The sequence below is a fragment of the Phallusia mammillata genome, chromosome 5 (genome assembly GCF_965637545.1).
Source record: "Phallusia mammillata chromosome 5, kaPhaMamm4.hap1.1, whole genome shotgun sequence".
Lineage (NCBI taxonomy): Eukaryota > Metazoa > Chordata > Ascidiacea > Phlebobranchia > Ascidiidae > Phallusia > Phallusia mammillata.
In genome coordinates, this window is record NC_137256.1 from 11,831,581 (window position 1) to 11,845,208 (window position 13,628).

Genomic DNA, 13,628 nt, shown 5'->3' on the forward strand with positions numbered 1-13,628 from the left:
CCAGGCCCATTGAAGGCGCTATACCGAATCAGCCGGTCACCAAGCATTCACCACCATATGGCAAGGCGTAGGCTAGAAAAATCTAGCCTGCGGTGGGATTCGAACCCACGACAGGAGTCTTTCCGGGACTCGCGCTCTACCAACTGAGCTACACAGGCCCAGTGGAGAATCCGCCGAAAGTCGAATCACAAGCACCGTTGCCTGCCTCGTATGCTGCACATGTCAGCTTCGTAGTAGGGGATCGCCAGATTGACCAGTATCAGTTAAGATGAACATAAATTCATAACTTTAAAATGATTTACCCATTTTCACACCCTAAACCCCAAAATATTCGTTTCTGCGTAACGCTGGTTTGTTAAACGCGTTTGGTCACGAAAGAGTGCCTCAAGTTAATTAAAATTTAAACAGCTGTTAGTTATTTATCCATATTTGATCCTCCGGAAGTTTGACCCCAAATGACCCAAGGGTTCACCCACAGCTCCCCAAAACGTAATTTTTTTACACGGCTATACTGACTTAAGTACATGCCCCTGTAATAGAATTATCGAAATGGTTCATCCTGTTAAGAATCAGCAATACCAATTGTTGCGTCAAATTTTCTAATTGTTTCGTCATTGTATGCCATTGTTTTCACGCATAGGAGTAAAGTACAGTTGGTTCTTTCACTTTGCTACACGCTATATTTCTTTGTTATTTATTACATTTCAAATGTTTTTGTGTACAGTTAATTGCATAAGGCACGACATTTTGAGCGCATAATATATTTTTTATATTACAAAAGTTCCAATATTGCGGCCCGTAGTGAGTTACGCTCGGTTTGTCCTAACCCAGTGGTTCTTAACCTTTTTATAACGGCCGAACCCCTACGATATTCTTCAGCATTTGGTCGAACCCCAAAGTTGCATCCTAGGTTTTTAACCTATTTTGTTTGGTGTGTCATAATTAGTTTTTGTTCAAACGAAGTGGCAACAGTTACTGTTTGTTTTTAGTTCTGACATCATAGCACAATCAACTTGTTTCATGATTGCTTTAATTCCGGCAATTTTTAGTTTTTAAAAAAAATGGAGCATTGTATTTTTAGCATCTGTACACGACAAACATGAAAAAGATAAAGTAATAAGTTTGTGCTGGCAACAAAATTTCGTTGCGTTTCTGCTTACGAACAACGCAAACAATGCTCTTTGTTACGTCAAAAAAGAAAATAAAACCTAAGTGCAGGGGTGCTCAACCATTTTGCTAGGACGGCTGCATCGCAGATTCTTATTTCACCAACGGCCGCCATTTACCTGCTTACTTTTGTTTTTAAATATTTTATGTCATGTATTTACCATCTAATAGCGCCCAAAAAGTCTAGACTAATTTCTAGCTCGGTGCACAGATTGAGCTGCACACCGAGGAGATCAGTCTTAAGTGTTTATGATGTCATAATCTATACTGTGATGCTTGTGGTACTTGTTTTGTTCGCATTGTTGGCACACAATTTTTTTGCGAATTTTAGTCATTGGTGCCTTGAAAGCAAGGTGTGACGTTGATTTGTTTGCAATGAGGCCGATGTAACTTGTTTTTTTAAACAAAACAACAACTGACCTGCAGCAAAATTTAGCAGATCATAAAAATCCAACATTTGTTTTTTACTTGTCCTACCGTCATAGCAGTTTGCCTGTTAGTTGGAGGTACATAAGACTAGTTTTTCGTTATCTTAAGTAACAAAAAGTTGTGTAACATTTTGAAATTAATTGTATATCTTATCTGGGGATATCTTTGCGCAATTAAGCTCTCCTTTTAAAGTTAACACCAACTTTTACCTGAAATCCATGGTCGCAAAGCAGGAGTATACAATATGCAAGATTGCTACCAGTTCCTTCCCTGAGGGACACATATTGTTTTTGTCCGTTTTTTTTCTTCTTTTTTTCTGTCTTTAACGCTGATTTGTTCCACGCGTTTGGTCGAGGAAAGGTGCTTTAAACTGATTTACAACAGATTTTAGTAGGCCCAAGATATCCAAACATCCTAAAGTTTAACCCTGAATGACCCAGCAAGTCACCCATAGCCCCCCGAAACTTAAAAAATACCTTATCGAGGAGTTTCATACTTTGTTGGTTGATGCATTGTAAATTATAAAAAAAAAGATTTTGTAATTTTAGTTGGATTCACCCATTTTCACCCCTTAACCCCGAAATATTCGTTTGTGGATTTGCCAGCTAAGACACAAGTTAATTGTCACTATGATATCAACAATTTTCGTTATTTGTGCTCTTTTTTGTCTTTTTTAACTTGAAAGTCATAGTATAATTTTACTCAAATGTAAATAACCAAGTACAATATTTGCTGTATCTGCACTTAACATTTTCACGTAAAGCAAAAAAAAAACAAAAAAAACGTGGTTTTGTAAATGTGTTAGGCCTGGTATTGTCAGCACTTTATTACAGGTGATTTTAAAAAATAGTAGCCGATTATTCAAGAATAACTGCCAACAATTTTCATCATATGGCTCCTTGCACACATCTACATATGTTGGCACGGCTGGTACATTGTTAGTCATTAGCTTGCACGTCCGAATTATGGGTTAGTATCAATCTCCTGCATTCAGTTACCTCTGTCCTTTATGCAGAGAATTAAATCTGCTTTTAAGAAGTAGTCTATTGAGTTGCAACAATAAACAATCTAATTATTATTAAGTTAAGCAGTTTACCAGCTATGAACATAACAGATTAGGAGCAGGGCTTAGGCGTTGGGCCCAATAGTGGGATTTTTTGTCAGCCGGTTCTACCACAAAAGTCGTATTTTTCACCGGTTCTATTGCAAAAAGTCCATTGACAGCAACCAGTAAAACCAGTTCGCTGGTCTCATGAAATTTCGTGAGACGGTTGTACAGAACCAGTGCGAACCGGCTAAATCCCACCAGTGGTTGGGCCACGTACAATTTGACCAGGGGCAGTCAACACAACAAAACAGAGCGCAGACGATTAGACTATGAGCAGGACAGACGGTGTCGCCAGTGCAGAGCAAAACAGAAGACTGAAACAGTACAGTAGATTGAAACAGATTTCTGCGTTAGCAGCTCCCACGCAGATTTGCTAACTTAGTATCTTATTCAAGTAGAATTAGTTAATCTACCAACACAGACATATAGGATGCACTACAAAAATTACACAAAATCGGCTTGCGCAATAATGGCAAGCTATCTCGTGCAAAACGTACGGTAAACCGTAAACGACACGACAATCACGAAGCCACAACTAATAGAAATCGATATTGATACGCTTCACAGAATCTTGACCATAATGAACATCACTTGGCCCCATGTTGTTGGCATATTCAAGCAAAACCATTCCTAATAAAAAAACGCAGTGTGCAATCTCGGCTTGAGGTGACCATAGGCTGTACATTTGTAATCGCCAATAATCCCCTTAACGCGTCCATATATTTCATGATCGCCATTGGTTTTAAGTCGTTCAATAAAACACGTTTTTTATTTGGACGTGTCATTGGTAAAACACTGGCTTTACACGATAGGTTTATCATTGTGTAATATCAGAAAACTGCAGGCATTTGTACGGGTGTAGGGGAGTAGGCTATATCCTAGCATCATATATGCTCGTAAACAGGCATATCGACCCTATATATCTATGAACTATCAGCAGAAAATCGTACGTGATACTAACAGTTAGCCCACTGATATAATCACTACTTTAAACTATAAATGCCAGCTGAAACCGAAATTCAACATAAACCACGATAAACATTGTTTAAAACATACACCGTGATAAACATCTTACAACTACAAACAGATCGTAAAAAAAATGTCCCCTAAGCCTAATAGGCTCATAAAGAGTTTTTTCTCACTTTAAAGCGAAAAACGTGTTTGCTGAAATGTTATTGGTAGTTGGGCCGCTTTTTATATGTTTTTTTACACATTTCAGTTTTCTTCAGAGCTGTCATCCAATCGAGTTTACATAAAGGCCGCGCCGCAACAAAATGGAGAATACGAAAACGACCCGCAGCAAATCGTGCAGATTTTGTGGATCTTGCGGATCTCGCGGCTAGTTATACAAAATTCACGTCCGCGAACGAACCCGAAAAGAAATAGATCTCCATGAAGATCCTATCAAGATGTCGGGTTTAGATACAAACATCAAAACTAGTGGTCTGATAATGGAAAGTTCACAATGTCACAAAGAAAAACGAAATAACCTTATTTGACACAACCCTCGCATAAAAAAGGAATATCTAAAGTCTTCGTTAGAGTATCACATTTTGCTTCAAAGAAGAAGGCTGGAATTGCGTGGATTGACGTTTTTCGGATGCAAAATAGCAATGTGAGTGAATTAATTTAAGCTTTCGGTAACACCCGGAATCTCAAGTTTTAAACAGATAAATTTCCTTTTTTCCGAAATACCGCACCATGTCTTGTATTCGCAAACATACGGTATTTAACACAATTGATGTGTTTAATAATGTGCACCAATATTATTGTTATTAAGTTGACTAAACATGTAATGTGTAATAGACGAAGGTAATTCGTCACAATTTTGAGATTTTACATCAAACCAATAGATATACAGTTTATAAAAGTAAATGATTTCGAAGCAAAATATAGTTTGCCACACAGTTTTCCGATGTTTTTGTGCACTTCTCATAACTTTGCTGGGAGCCGCATCCTATGTATTGGCAGAAACTTCGAATGGGAGACAACGACTGTTTATTGGTGCGCTTGATGAAAGCGCAGGTCTGTTGGGCAACACATACCCCGTGATTATTCTTACTAACGCCATTTTAGTTATTTAAAAACTTTAAACGATTTTTGTATCGTGTCAACAATTTAAACAGGATACTGATTTTTGGTGTGTGTAGTTTTTTTGTTATACTGGTATTATAGCACACTGTGTTGTTAAAACAAGCATTTAGTGAGGCTTCCGCCAAAACAGCAAAAATGACTTAAATTGCCTCAAGGGTTCCGCCACACCAATAAGTTTGAAGAGTGCTGATTTATTGTTTAATGTAGGTCAAATCTCGAGCTGTTTGCACATTGGAACTCATTTGGAAACCAAGTGCAGATCCAGTGAACTTTCAACAAGTACGTTGATTACTGCCCATCTGTATAAAAAACTGCTATGTTTTACTTCTGGATTTAAATTCTCGTAAAGCTTGATTTTGAAAGTAATTTTGGCTTATAAATGCTAGTCACAATACAGATCTTTTGAATTTAGCTCAACGAAACAAAGTTGTCGTGTAAAGAGCCCAGCACCACGAATGCTATCAGGAGAAACGACGAATGAGCTTTGGTAGGTTTTATCCACACGACTTGCTATCGCAAAATTGTTATATTGTATATTCCTATAACCGTGCTATTTTCGGATAATAATTGACTTCTGGCACAAAATGATGTTTAGGAATCGTCAGTTTACTGCCAAAATAAGGACAATCCGTTGTTAAAATGACGCGATAAAAGAAAAACACTGATTTTAGTCATAAATTCATATTGATGGTTATGTAAGTTTCTGGTCCAATGGATCCTATTAATTTGCATCTACGTGTTTGCCCAACAATAGAGGTCATGAAGCTTTTTTATTTTTTTTTATTGTCAGCAAGAAGCTCGACCAGTTTTACAACGGACGGTACACAACGCCTCTCTTTTTTTATTCCTTAGCAATATATAATAAGCATAATTTCCGCCCTAATCACCTTTTTTTTTCATTAAAATTTTTTTTTTTTGGAAACACTAATGTATATCAATGCTGGAACTGCAGCTCCAGTTCTCTGACGTTTCGTGACGTTTCATGACGTTTTGCGGTTCTGCGCATGCGCACTTTGAAAAGCTACATGCTGGGCGAAATAGGAGCCAGGGTGCTGCGGCTCGCGCAGCTCCACCAATCACGTAGCGTGTGACCTGGGCACCCGGAAGTAGTTGTCTGTTCCGCGTTTATTGTGTGCCAAAGCAAATCACGTGTACCATCAGGTTCGACAATGAGTACAGTACGACAGTTATTCTTTTTTAATCATTTTTACAGTTTTTGATTGAAAGGTTAATCATGGCTTTTCAAGATTCTAATTCGGTGACTGTAAGTGAGCTTCAGCAACTTAAGATTTCGCAGTTATCAAGTGCTGAAAAGGTAAGTATAAAGAAAAAAAGGGCGTCCAACGCCTGATATTCAACTTTGTCAGCCAGGAATGAGCCACAACACGAAATATATACGCGGTTTTAATTCTGAATGGTATCAAAAGAAAAAATGGCTTTGTGGTTGTGAAGTTAAAAATGTACTGTTCTGTTTTCCATGTTTGCTGTTTGGAGGTGATGAAAAATGCTGGACAAAAGATGGTTTTACAAATGTAGCCAAAATAGGTGAGAAAGCAGAAAAACATGAGAAGTCAAAGAAGCATGTGGACAACGATGTTTCACTTTCACTTTTGGGAACTGTAAATATTAAGGAAAAACTTAGTGAGGCGTATATAGACTTTCAATTATTGAACACAACAAAAAAGTGCAAAAAAATCGTGAAATTTTGTCCAAAATAATAGACTGCATTTTGTTCTGTGGAAACTTTGAAACTCCCTTACGTGGACATGATGAAAAAGATGAGTATTGATATAATGGACATGTACTGTTTGTCTAAACAGAAGCTGCTAAATTGCTTCACAGGAAGTGTTTCTTGAACATTCTACAGACAAGATAGTATAGTGACCACCAAGCACATCCTATTGTTGACAAAGAAAAGCTAGTTACTGAAATGAAAATGTTTCTGAAGATCTGATGTTCATGATTACTTTGAAAATAATCTAGATGATGTTTTGACAAGTGAAATTACTAGGATGAAAAATCCTTTTTGCTGTTTCCATGAGTTCTTCAAAGGCAAAACAGTTTGGATGCAAACCTTTGTTAGGAACACCATTATTTCCAAAAGACTTGCACTTGCAGTGCTAGTACTACTAAATAGAAAAACAGTTTCTCAGCAGTTGTGATTTGGAATCAAGGAAGAAGCTATCAATTATCATGCCCAAACTATAACTTTATGATTCATTTTGGTTGTAAAAAGGAAGCACAAGGTTTAATAATATGGTTTAAATTTAAGTGAGAGTGTTGTAAATTTTAAAGCTTGAAGGAGTTTTGCACTTAAAAAAAGCAATCATAAGCTATTTGCCAGCAAATAAAGCAGCAATTATAGCAGTTAAAAATCTGAAAGACAAATAATAGTCTGTACACAAAAATTCAAAAAAAGATGTTAAAATAAACAAGTTCTGACACAAATGTAAAGTGGTTGTTAAATTTGTCAGTTATGATACCAATAAACAGCTGCATGGCTAGTTTTTTGTGTGACAATTATAATCTGTGAAGTGTCATATAATATGTTGAAAACGCTGACTGTGACCATAAGGTTACTTAACTGAAACATGGCCATTTTTTAAAATGTTGTCGAACTGAAATACTTCGACCTTTTTCGAATCATTACTCTTTTTTTATATTCTTGTTGTGTTTTACCGTATTTACAACCGCTTAGTTTCGAGTCTGTGTCACGTGTGTTTTTGTTCCACATTATTACTGCATGTTATGGTGTTTAGCCGTCGCTGTGCAAGTAAACAAAATACACAAATGATATCGTCTGGTGTTTACACTCGTGTACATTATTGCGTAACAAAAATTACGTCACAATGGAGTTTCTAATTAAGATTTGTATTACTTGTTTTTCTACACAAAACAATGGCTAGAAAACTATAAATGTAGGTTTTCTATATATTGCCAACTTATATATGTTCAATAAAGGCTAAAATTTTGAGCAGCACCCCCAGAAATTTTAGGCACGAGCCGCCACTGATCTTTAACGTCATCCTTTTCGCTTCCTGAAAAAATAAACTTTTACCTTAAACCATACTTTGCATTTAGCTTCATTATTTGGCAAGCTTTCGGCGCGTCTTGATTATAATTGTTTTCTTTTTAATTTATGGCATTGCACTGTTTTGAGAATTTTTTTGAAAAATTTTTGGTTGTATTTCTGTAACATGTTTTTGAAAGCGTCTATGTGCCGAACACAAAAAATGTCGGAAAAAATCAACTGTGAATTGAGATGTAGATGTGACTCTGTGAACTGTGTTTGCAATTGTTTTAACCGCATTATTTGTCCTGTGCTCTGTCTTTGTGCAGAAATTGTATGAGATAAAATCGCAATAGCCTTTGTGTACAGTTTAACGCCTTTATCCCGAGTATACATACAGTCACACTTATCCATGTAATCCTCTTTCAACCTTTTTTCCACATTAGCGTGTCGCATTCTCAAGTAATAAACAAACGAACTGAAAGGCAAGACATATCTGTGGTTATTCAAGGACTTTGTCCAGACATGTATAGCAGCTTGGGAGATTAAGGACGGTGTTATCTGTTCAATTTGTGGTGACCCGGTTAACCCTGAGGCTCTTCAGCTCTAGCATATAACCTCAAACTTTGCGCATACCACATATAGTTGATGATTTAGTACAGGGGTGCACAACCTGCGGCCGTACGGCCACATGCGGCCGCAGAGACGAGTTTGTGCGGCCGTGAACATGTATATTAAAATGCATGCACTGGCGGCCGTGATGTAACTAAAACTATTTTGCCAAATATTTGGTTTTAAAACAGATTTGGTGGAAATGGAAAGAGTATTATAGTAGCCATGTACCTCAGACTTTTTACCCCTATTGTGTACAAAAAATGCGAAAAAACAGACACCAAAAACGTCACAATTCAGATTATGACGTCATAAACAGTTAAGACTAATCTTCAGACTGCTGTTCAGCTCAATTTGTGCATCAAATTAGAAATCAATTTGGACTTTTTATGTACCATTGTATGGTTTATATATGACAAAAACCTATTTCTTTACATCAGTAATTTAAAGAAAAACAAACAGGGTATGAAATAAGGATCTGAGATGCGGCCGTCGTAGCAAAAAGGTTGTGCACCCCTGATTTTAAACGGTAATGATTATCAAGACTGATAAAGAATATAAAAAATAATCTGAAAATCTGAAAACAATATATGAAAAAAAACGGATGATGCTTATAAACGCGAAATGCACTTGTTTTCGTTAAACAAACAAAATACAGTGACCGATTTAGTGGTTTTCACGTTAAATTTTCAGTCAGGACATATACATCTATCAGAAGTATTTTCTAACCTATCGGCGTTTTTCACAAACTATAAACTCTCTCAGTATTTTGTTTCACAAATCTTGCTATAATAGACTTTAGGCTTTTCTTCGCCCGAAACCACTGCGGTTTAACGAATTTTATAAAAACTGGACCCAGTTTATATAGCCACTGTTTTACCGCAAGTATCATTTTTCAAGAATTACGATGTTTATAATAGAGACAGGTGCATTTTAAATCAATGCATACGATAAAAAGAAACTGTACTTAATTGACTTCAAGATACTTGTGACAATAATGATAAGCTTGTGCTCATCTATTGTAGCTTTCTTTTATCGGACTATAATACGAGTTGATGGTAAGCTATATGGAATTTGTGAAGCTGTTGTTGCTAGTTTTTGTATCAAAGATTTCATGAAAATGAGTCGTTCTAGAAATAAAGCAAGAATGCACAAACAGATATAGTTCAGCTGACATGTTTTATTTTTATTTTTTGGGCAATAACTGTACAATAAAGGCAATAACTGTTTTAGTTCGAAAATAATACCATAATATGACGGAACTATTTCTACAGCACGAGAATTTGGTCTTGTAGTTTGCCTTGGGTGGGCAACGAAAGAAATCACGAAATAACAACTTACGACAACAGCCAAAAATACCTCACACCGGCTTAGCACATATCAGTAAGGTCAAACACCAAAAATTATAAATATTTACAATGTGCGGCAATGCGGTTAAAACATATTTTACCTGTAAATAACATACATGACTTAAAATGCATTTTTTTTTCAAAAAACTCAACACATATCTACAAAAAAGTTTTAATTTTTTTAAATTGTACAAGTTTTATATTTTTAGCTTTTCTGATTGGCGTGTTTAATATTTTAAAATTTTATTTGAAACATTATGCTTTTGAATGACGAGAGGGACGGCGTCGACGAAGTAAGCGCGGGTGACTGCTGTGGGTCAGTGTGAGTTGACGCAGCTCATGTAGAAGTTGAATAATACGTTCGAAAACCGGTCGCACTTCTTCCTGCAAATTCAAAACCAACTTTAGCAATACTAAAACTCTTGAAAAGCGCGCTTTATTGAACAGCGCAAATTAAACTCACCAAAGCTATTTCGTCATTTCGTCCGGTGGTATCGGTTATCGGACCGTCGCAACGCAAATTTGTTTCGTTGTGCTAAAGTCAACAAATTTGTTTTGTGTTAAAATTTCTGTACACATTAAAACATGTTACATACTTACAAAGCAATATTGAATAACGGATGGAAAGAGATAGTGCTCGCATGCCTTAGTGATGTTGACCCACGACGGATTTTGAGATGTCCTAAAAATATGAATAAACGAATATGACTTGAAAACCTTTAACAAAGTTTATTCAACATGTCAGTAATATAATTGAAAAAAATTATATATTACCATAATATGGACATATGCTAGCATTTTTTATAAAACTACAAAGATGTCATTTCATTTTATAAAACAATTTACATGTCATGGCTAAAACATTGTGCCATACTCAAGAACTTAAAAAAACATGTATCTGCCCTTTACGTCTAGTGTTATGGACTCAATACGTGAATGATTTCCGACGTATTTAGGCTTACGTCACCGCAAGAAGACATACAACTTTTTTTCGAACTCAGGTCACTAGCGTTTCTACAGGCATGCAGAGGGTGCGGACACGTAGCGTGGTTTAATTTGACAAATGTGCGAATTCGATTTCAACAAGTTCTCGTTAATTTCGAATACTTGTATGTCCAGTTTGCAAAGTGTTGCGCGCCTAAGCTTAAAATTTTATCAAGTTTCTATTTATTGTTGACAGTGTCTTTCAAAATAATGAAAGTGATACTTAACTAAAAATACCATAATAAGTAAAACCTCGAGAAAACCTGTGTGAGTTAACTGCTCAGTACTCACATGTGATCTCTTGAAGCACGGATTTTGCAAACGTCAACACAGGCCTGGTACAATTGCGTTGTTCGAGATTGCAGCATGTTGTTCGTGCATGTCAACTAAAGAAAAAGTTAAAATGGTTTACCTTTTTTACATCCAATGGCAAGCATGCATTGATAAAACCTACTTTTTGAACTTTTCGTGAAACTGGACTTGATTTACGTTGAAATACTGACTCGCAAATGGTCTGAGATTCGACCTGTAAACATGGTCATGTTTAAGTTTTTTTAGGTTACACTAGCAAAATTTCCTAAATAAGGATAGTGCGAGCCAACCTACAGTAGCCAACAACACGGTGCTCGCTTAAATCTGTTTACCTTTGTATTTCAAATAGTCGTAGTGCAATAAAAATTAACTAAAACACATGAACCACCAAACGCTAACACAACCCAAAATATGAAGAACAGTTACGTAGTAAAAGTTAAAACCAGAGATTATTCACATGCTTATGTGTGACCACAAATAAGTATCATGTCCTCATGCAGGAAGAGCAAGATTCCAAACACCGAAAAAAAACTCGGCACAAAAAGCTACAAGCTATGTAAGCAGTTTGTGTTTGAAGTGCACATCTGGCATTAATTGATTATATGTAATCCGAAATCCTAGAAAACAACCCTTCATCATTTGAGACACAAATTGAGAATTTTTTTTGCGATCATGCAGAAACGAATTGTTATTTAAATTAAACCGTGCCATTGAGAAGAAGAATTACAGTTCAATATGGATAGAATACATACGGAGCGTGTGTAGCACAAGAGATCAATACTTTCGTCTAGTGCAGCAAAAAAGCGCCTCTGTCTTGTGTTGAAAGTTCCCGCCTTGGCCAAGCATACCATGCTCAGTAGAGCCATGATTCCTAAAAAATGCCGAATGAAGTATTTTATAAAGAAAAAAACGTCTGATTAAATTTCGGTTGTTGATGCTTTATATATTTCGTCAGTTATGTGAGGCATAAACTTTTTATTTTTTGACAAAGAATATTTCTCAATACTTAGAAAAGTCCGTTGACGGATTCCTCTTTTGATGACACGCGTCAGTTCTTTTCTAACCGCGACGCGAACATGAAATGAAAAATATTTATGTTTGGGGGAATAGGTTTTATGTTTCGTAACAATGCTTTTAAAGTAAAATGTAAAAACAAAATTTCTACGTAAACAAAAAAAAGAACTCTTATATCATGCATTGCCTTTCCGTTCTGACATCATTTGCGAGCTTGTACTTACATTTCCATACTGAACGTAGATCGACCAGAGCAGTTTAGAAATTTGCTTTGAGACAATACGTGATGTAGCGACCAAGTCTTCTTTTATAGGGCTTTCTTTTTTCTTCAGTATTATAGGTTAGTGATAAATAAAATCATTTTCTTTAGATCTTAAATCTAGATTCATCATTCACAAGCGCCTTTTTTCACGCACATGCCGGTCGTTTGGCTGTTCTCGTCCAGACATCTTCATGGAATCCGATGTCGTTTGCCACAACCCGGTCCGCAAGGATTGCTGCAGGCCGTTATGTAATTTGTAAAGAGTTCCTTGTTCTTTTTGTGGACTCTGTAAAGCACCAGGATCGGAAGAAAAATTAAAAGCCTTGTTGCAAATGGTAACCATCTCGATTCTAGTTTCAACTTTACTTGCAATTACCAAAAGTTTCGTAAAATGTGAGTTAAATTAGTTTAAAATGTTTTGCAACTAAAAAACCTCTTGGTCCAGAATCAGGTATAACCTAATCATAGGTCCTAATGTGTAAACATTTATACCAACAAAACATTGATACTAACATTGGTGGATGGTGGAATTCATGGTACAAAAGAAACATATGTTCTAAGCATCAGTGGAGGTCATGCTAATATCAAAATGTGCCCACAAGAATCGCTAAACCGCTAAAGCGTCTGGTTATTGCGTACCTGGTTGAACTCTGATGTATAATATGTTTATGACGCTTCCAGAAATAAGATAAGATGCTTATCATCATGTAACAGAGCTGTTGTTATTGTGCGTGTTTGGTGTGTAACATGCCTACAATAGTAACACAAGTGTTTTTACTATAGATTGATGTTTTACAAATGACATATTATGTTTACAGTAAAAATACATTACTACCGTCTACCGTCTGGAAGTATACAAATGAGTTGAATTAGTAAAAATATGCTGACGATTAGTGTAAAAGTTCATGAAACTATGCTCCTGGAAAAACGGCTTTAGAAACGGCAGTGCCAAGCACATTACACTATTATATCAGGTGTCGGCAACCTTTTAGCGGCGGGTGCAGTAATAGTAAGCTGAAAGCAGAGTGTTTTGTGCATATATGCTTGATTTTAAGACAACGACATGATAAATAATAAAAACAAGCAATGTATCAGTTTAATTAGTACTTCAATATAAGGGCGCAAACCGTTTGGCGTGTCACTCAAAATCACTTCTCGTACCATCCTTGGCACCCATGCCAGGGGTTGCCTACCCCTGTATTATATGTTGTAATAATACCAGCAAATTTAATCATGTTTTGAAAAAGAAGTGAAAAGAACAAGTTTATAAAAAAAGTTTGACCTTAA

The 13,628-nt window shown here is 36.2% G+C and overlaps 1 protein-coding gene and 1 non-coding gene across 2 annotated transcripts; both read right to left on the bottom strand.

Moving 5' to 3' along the window:
* Nucleotides 1–84: 84 nt before the first annotated feature.
* On the bottom strand, nt 85–158 carry Trnas-gga (transfer RNA serine (anticodon GGA)). The gene has a single exon. It is a non-coding gene; the product is annotated as a tRNA-Ser (tRNA).
* A 9,445-nt stretch (nt 159–9,603) lies between these two features.
* On the bottom strand, nt 9,604–12,361 carry LOC145229104 (uncharacterized). The gene is made up of 8 exons (XM_080094368.1): nt 12,304–12,361; nt 12,072–12,124; nt 11,818–11,936; nt 11,208–11,279; nt 11,045–11,139; nt 10,370–10,451; nt 10,233–10,304; nt 9,604–10,153 (listed from the first exon to the last, which is right to left on the bottom strand). The coding sequence occupies exons 1-8, from the start codon at nt 12,309–12,311 to the stop codon at nt 10,025–10,027; spliced, it is 630 nt and encodes a 209-aa protein (XP_079950494.1). The 5' UTR covers nt 12,312–12,361; the 3' UTR covers nt 9,604–10,024.
* Between the last annotated feature and the right edge of the window lie 1,267 nt (nt 12,362–13,628).

Excerpts from the sequence above, each read along its gene's own strand:
- LOC145229104 (XM_080094368.1), bottom strand. Across the intron at positions 11,280-11,817 it reads TCTTGTGCTACACACGCTCC|GTCGAATCTCAGACCATTTG; the intron begins GTATGTATTCTA and ends CCATGTTTACAG. Across the intron at positions 10,154-10,232 it reads GAAATGACGAAATAGCTTTG|GAAGAAGTGCGACCGGTTTT; the intron begins GTGAGTTTAATT and ends TTGAATTTGCAG.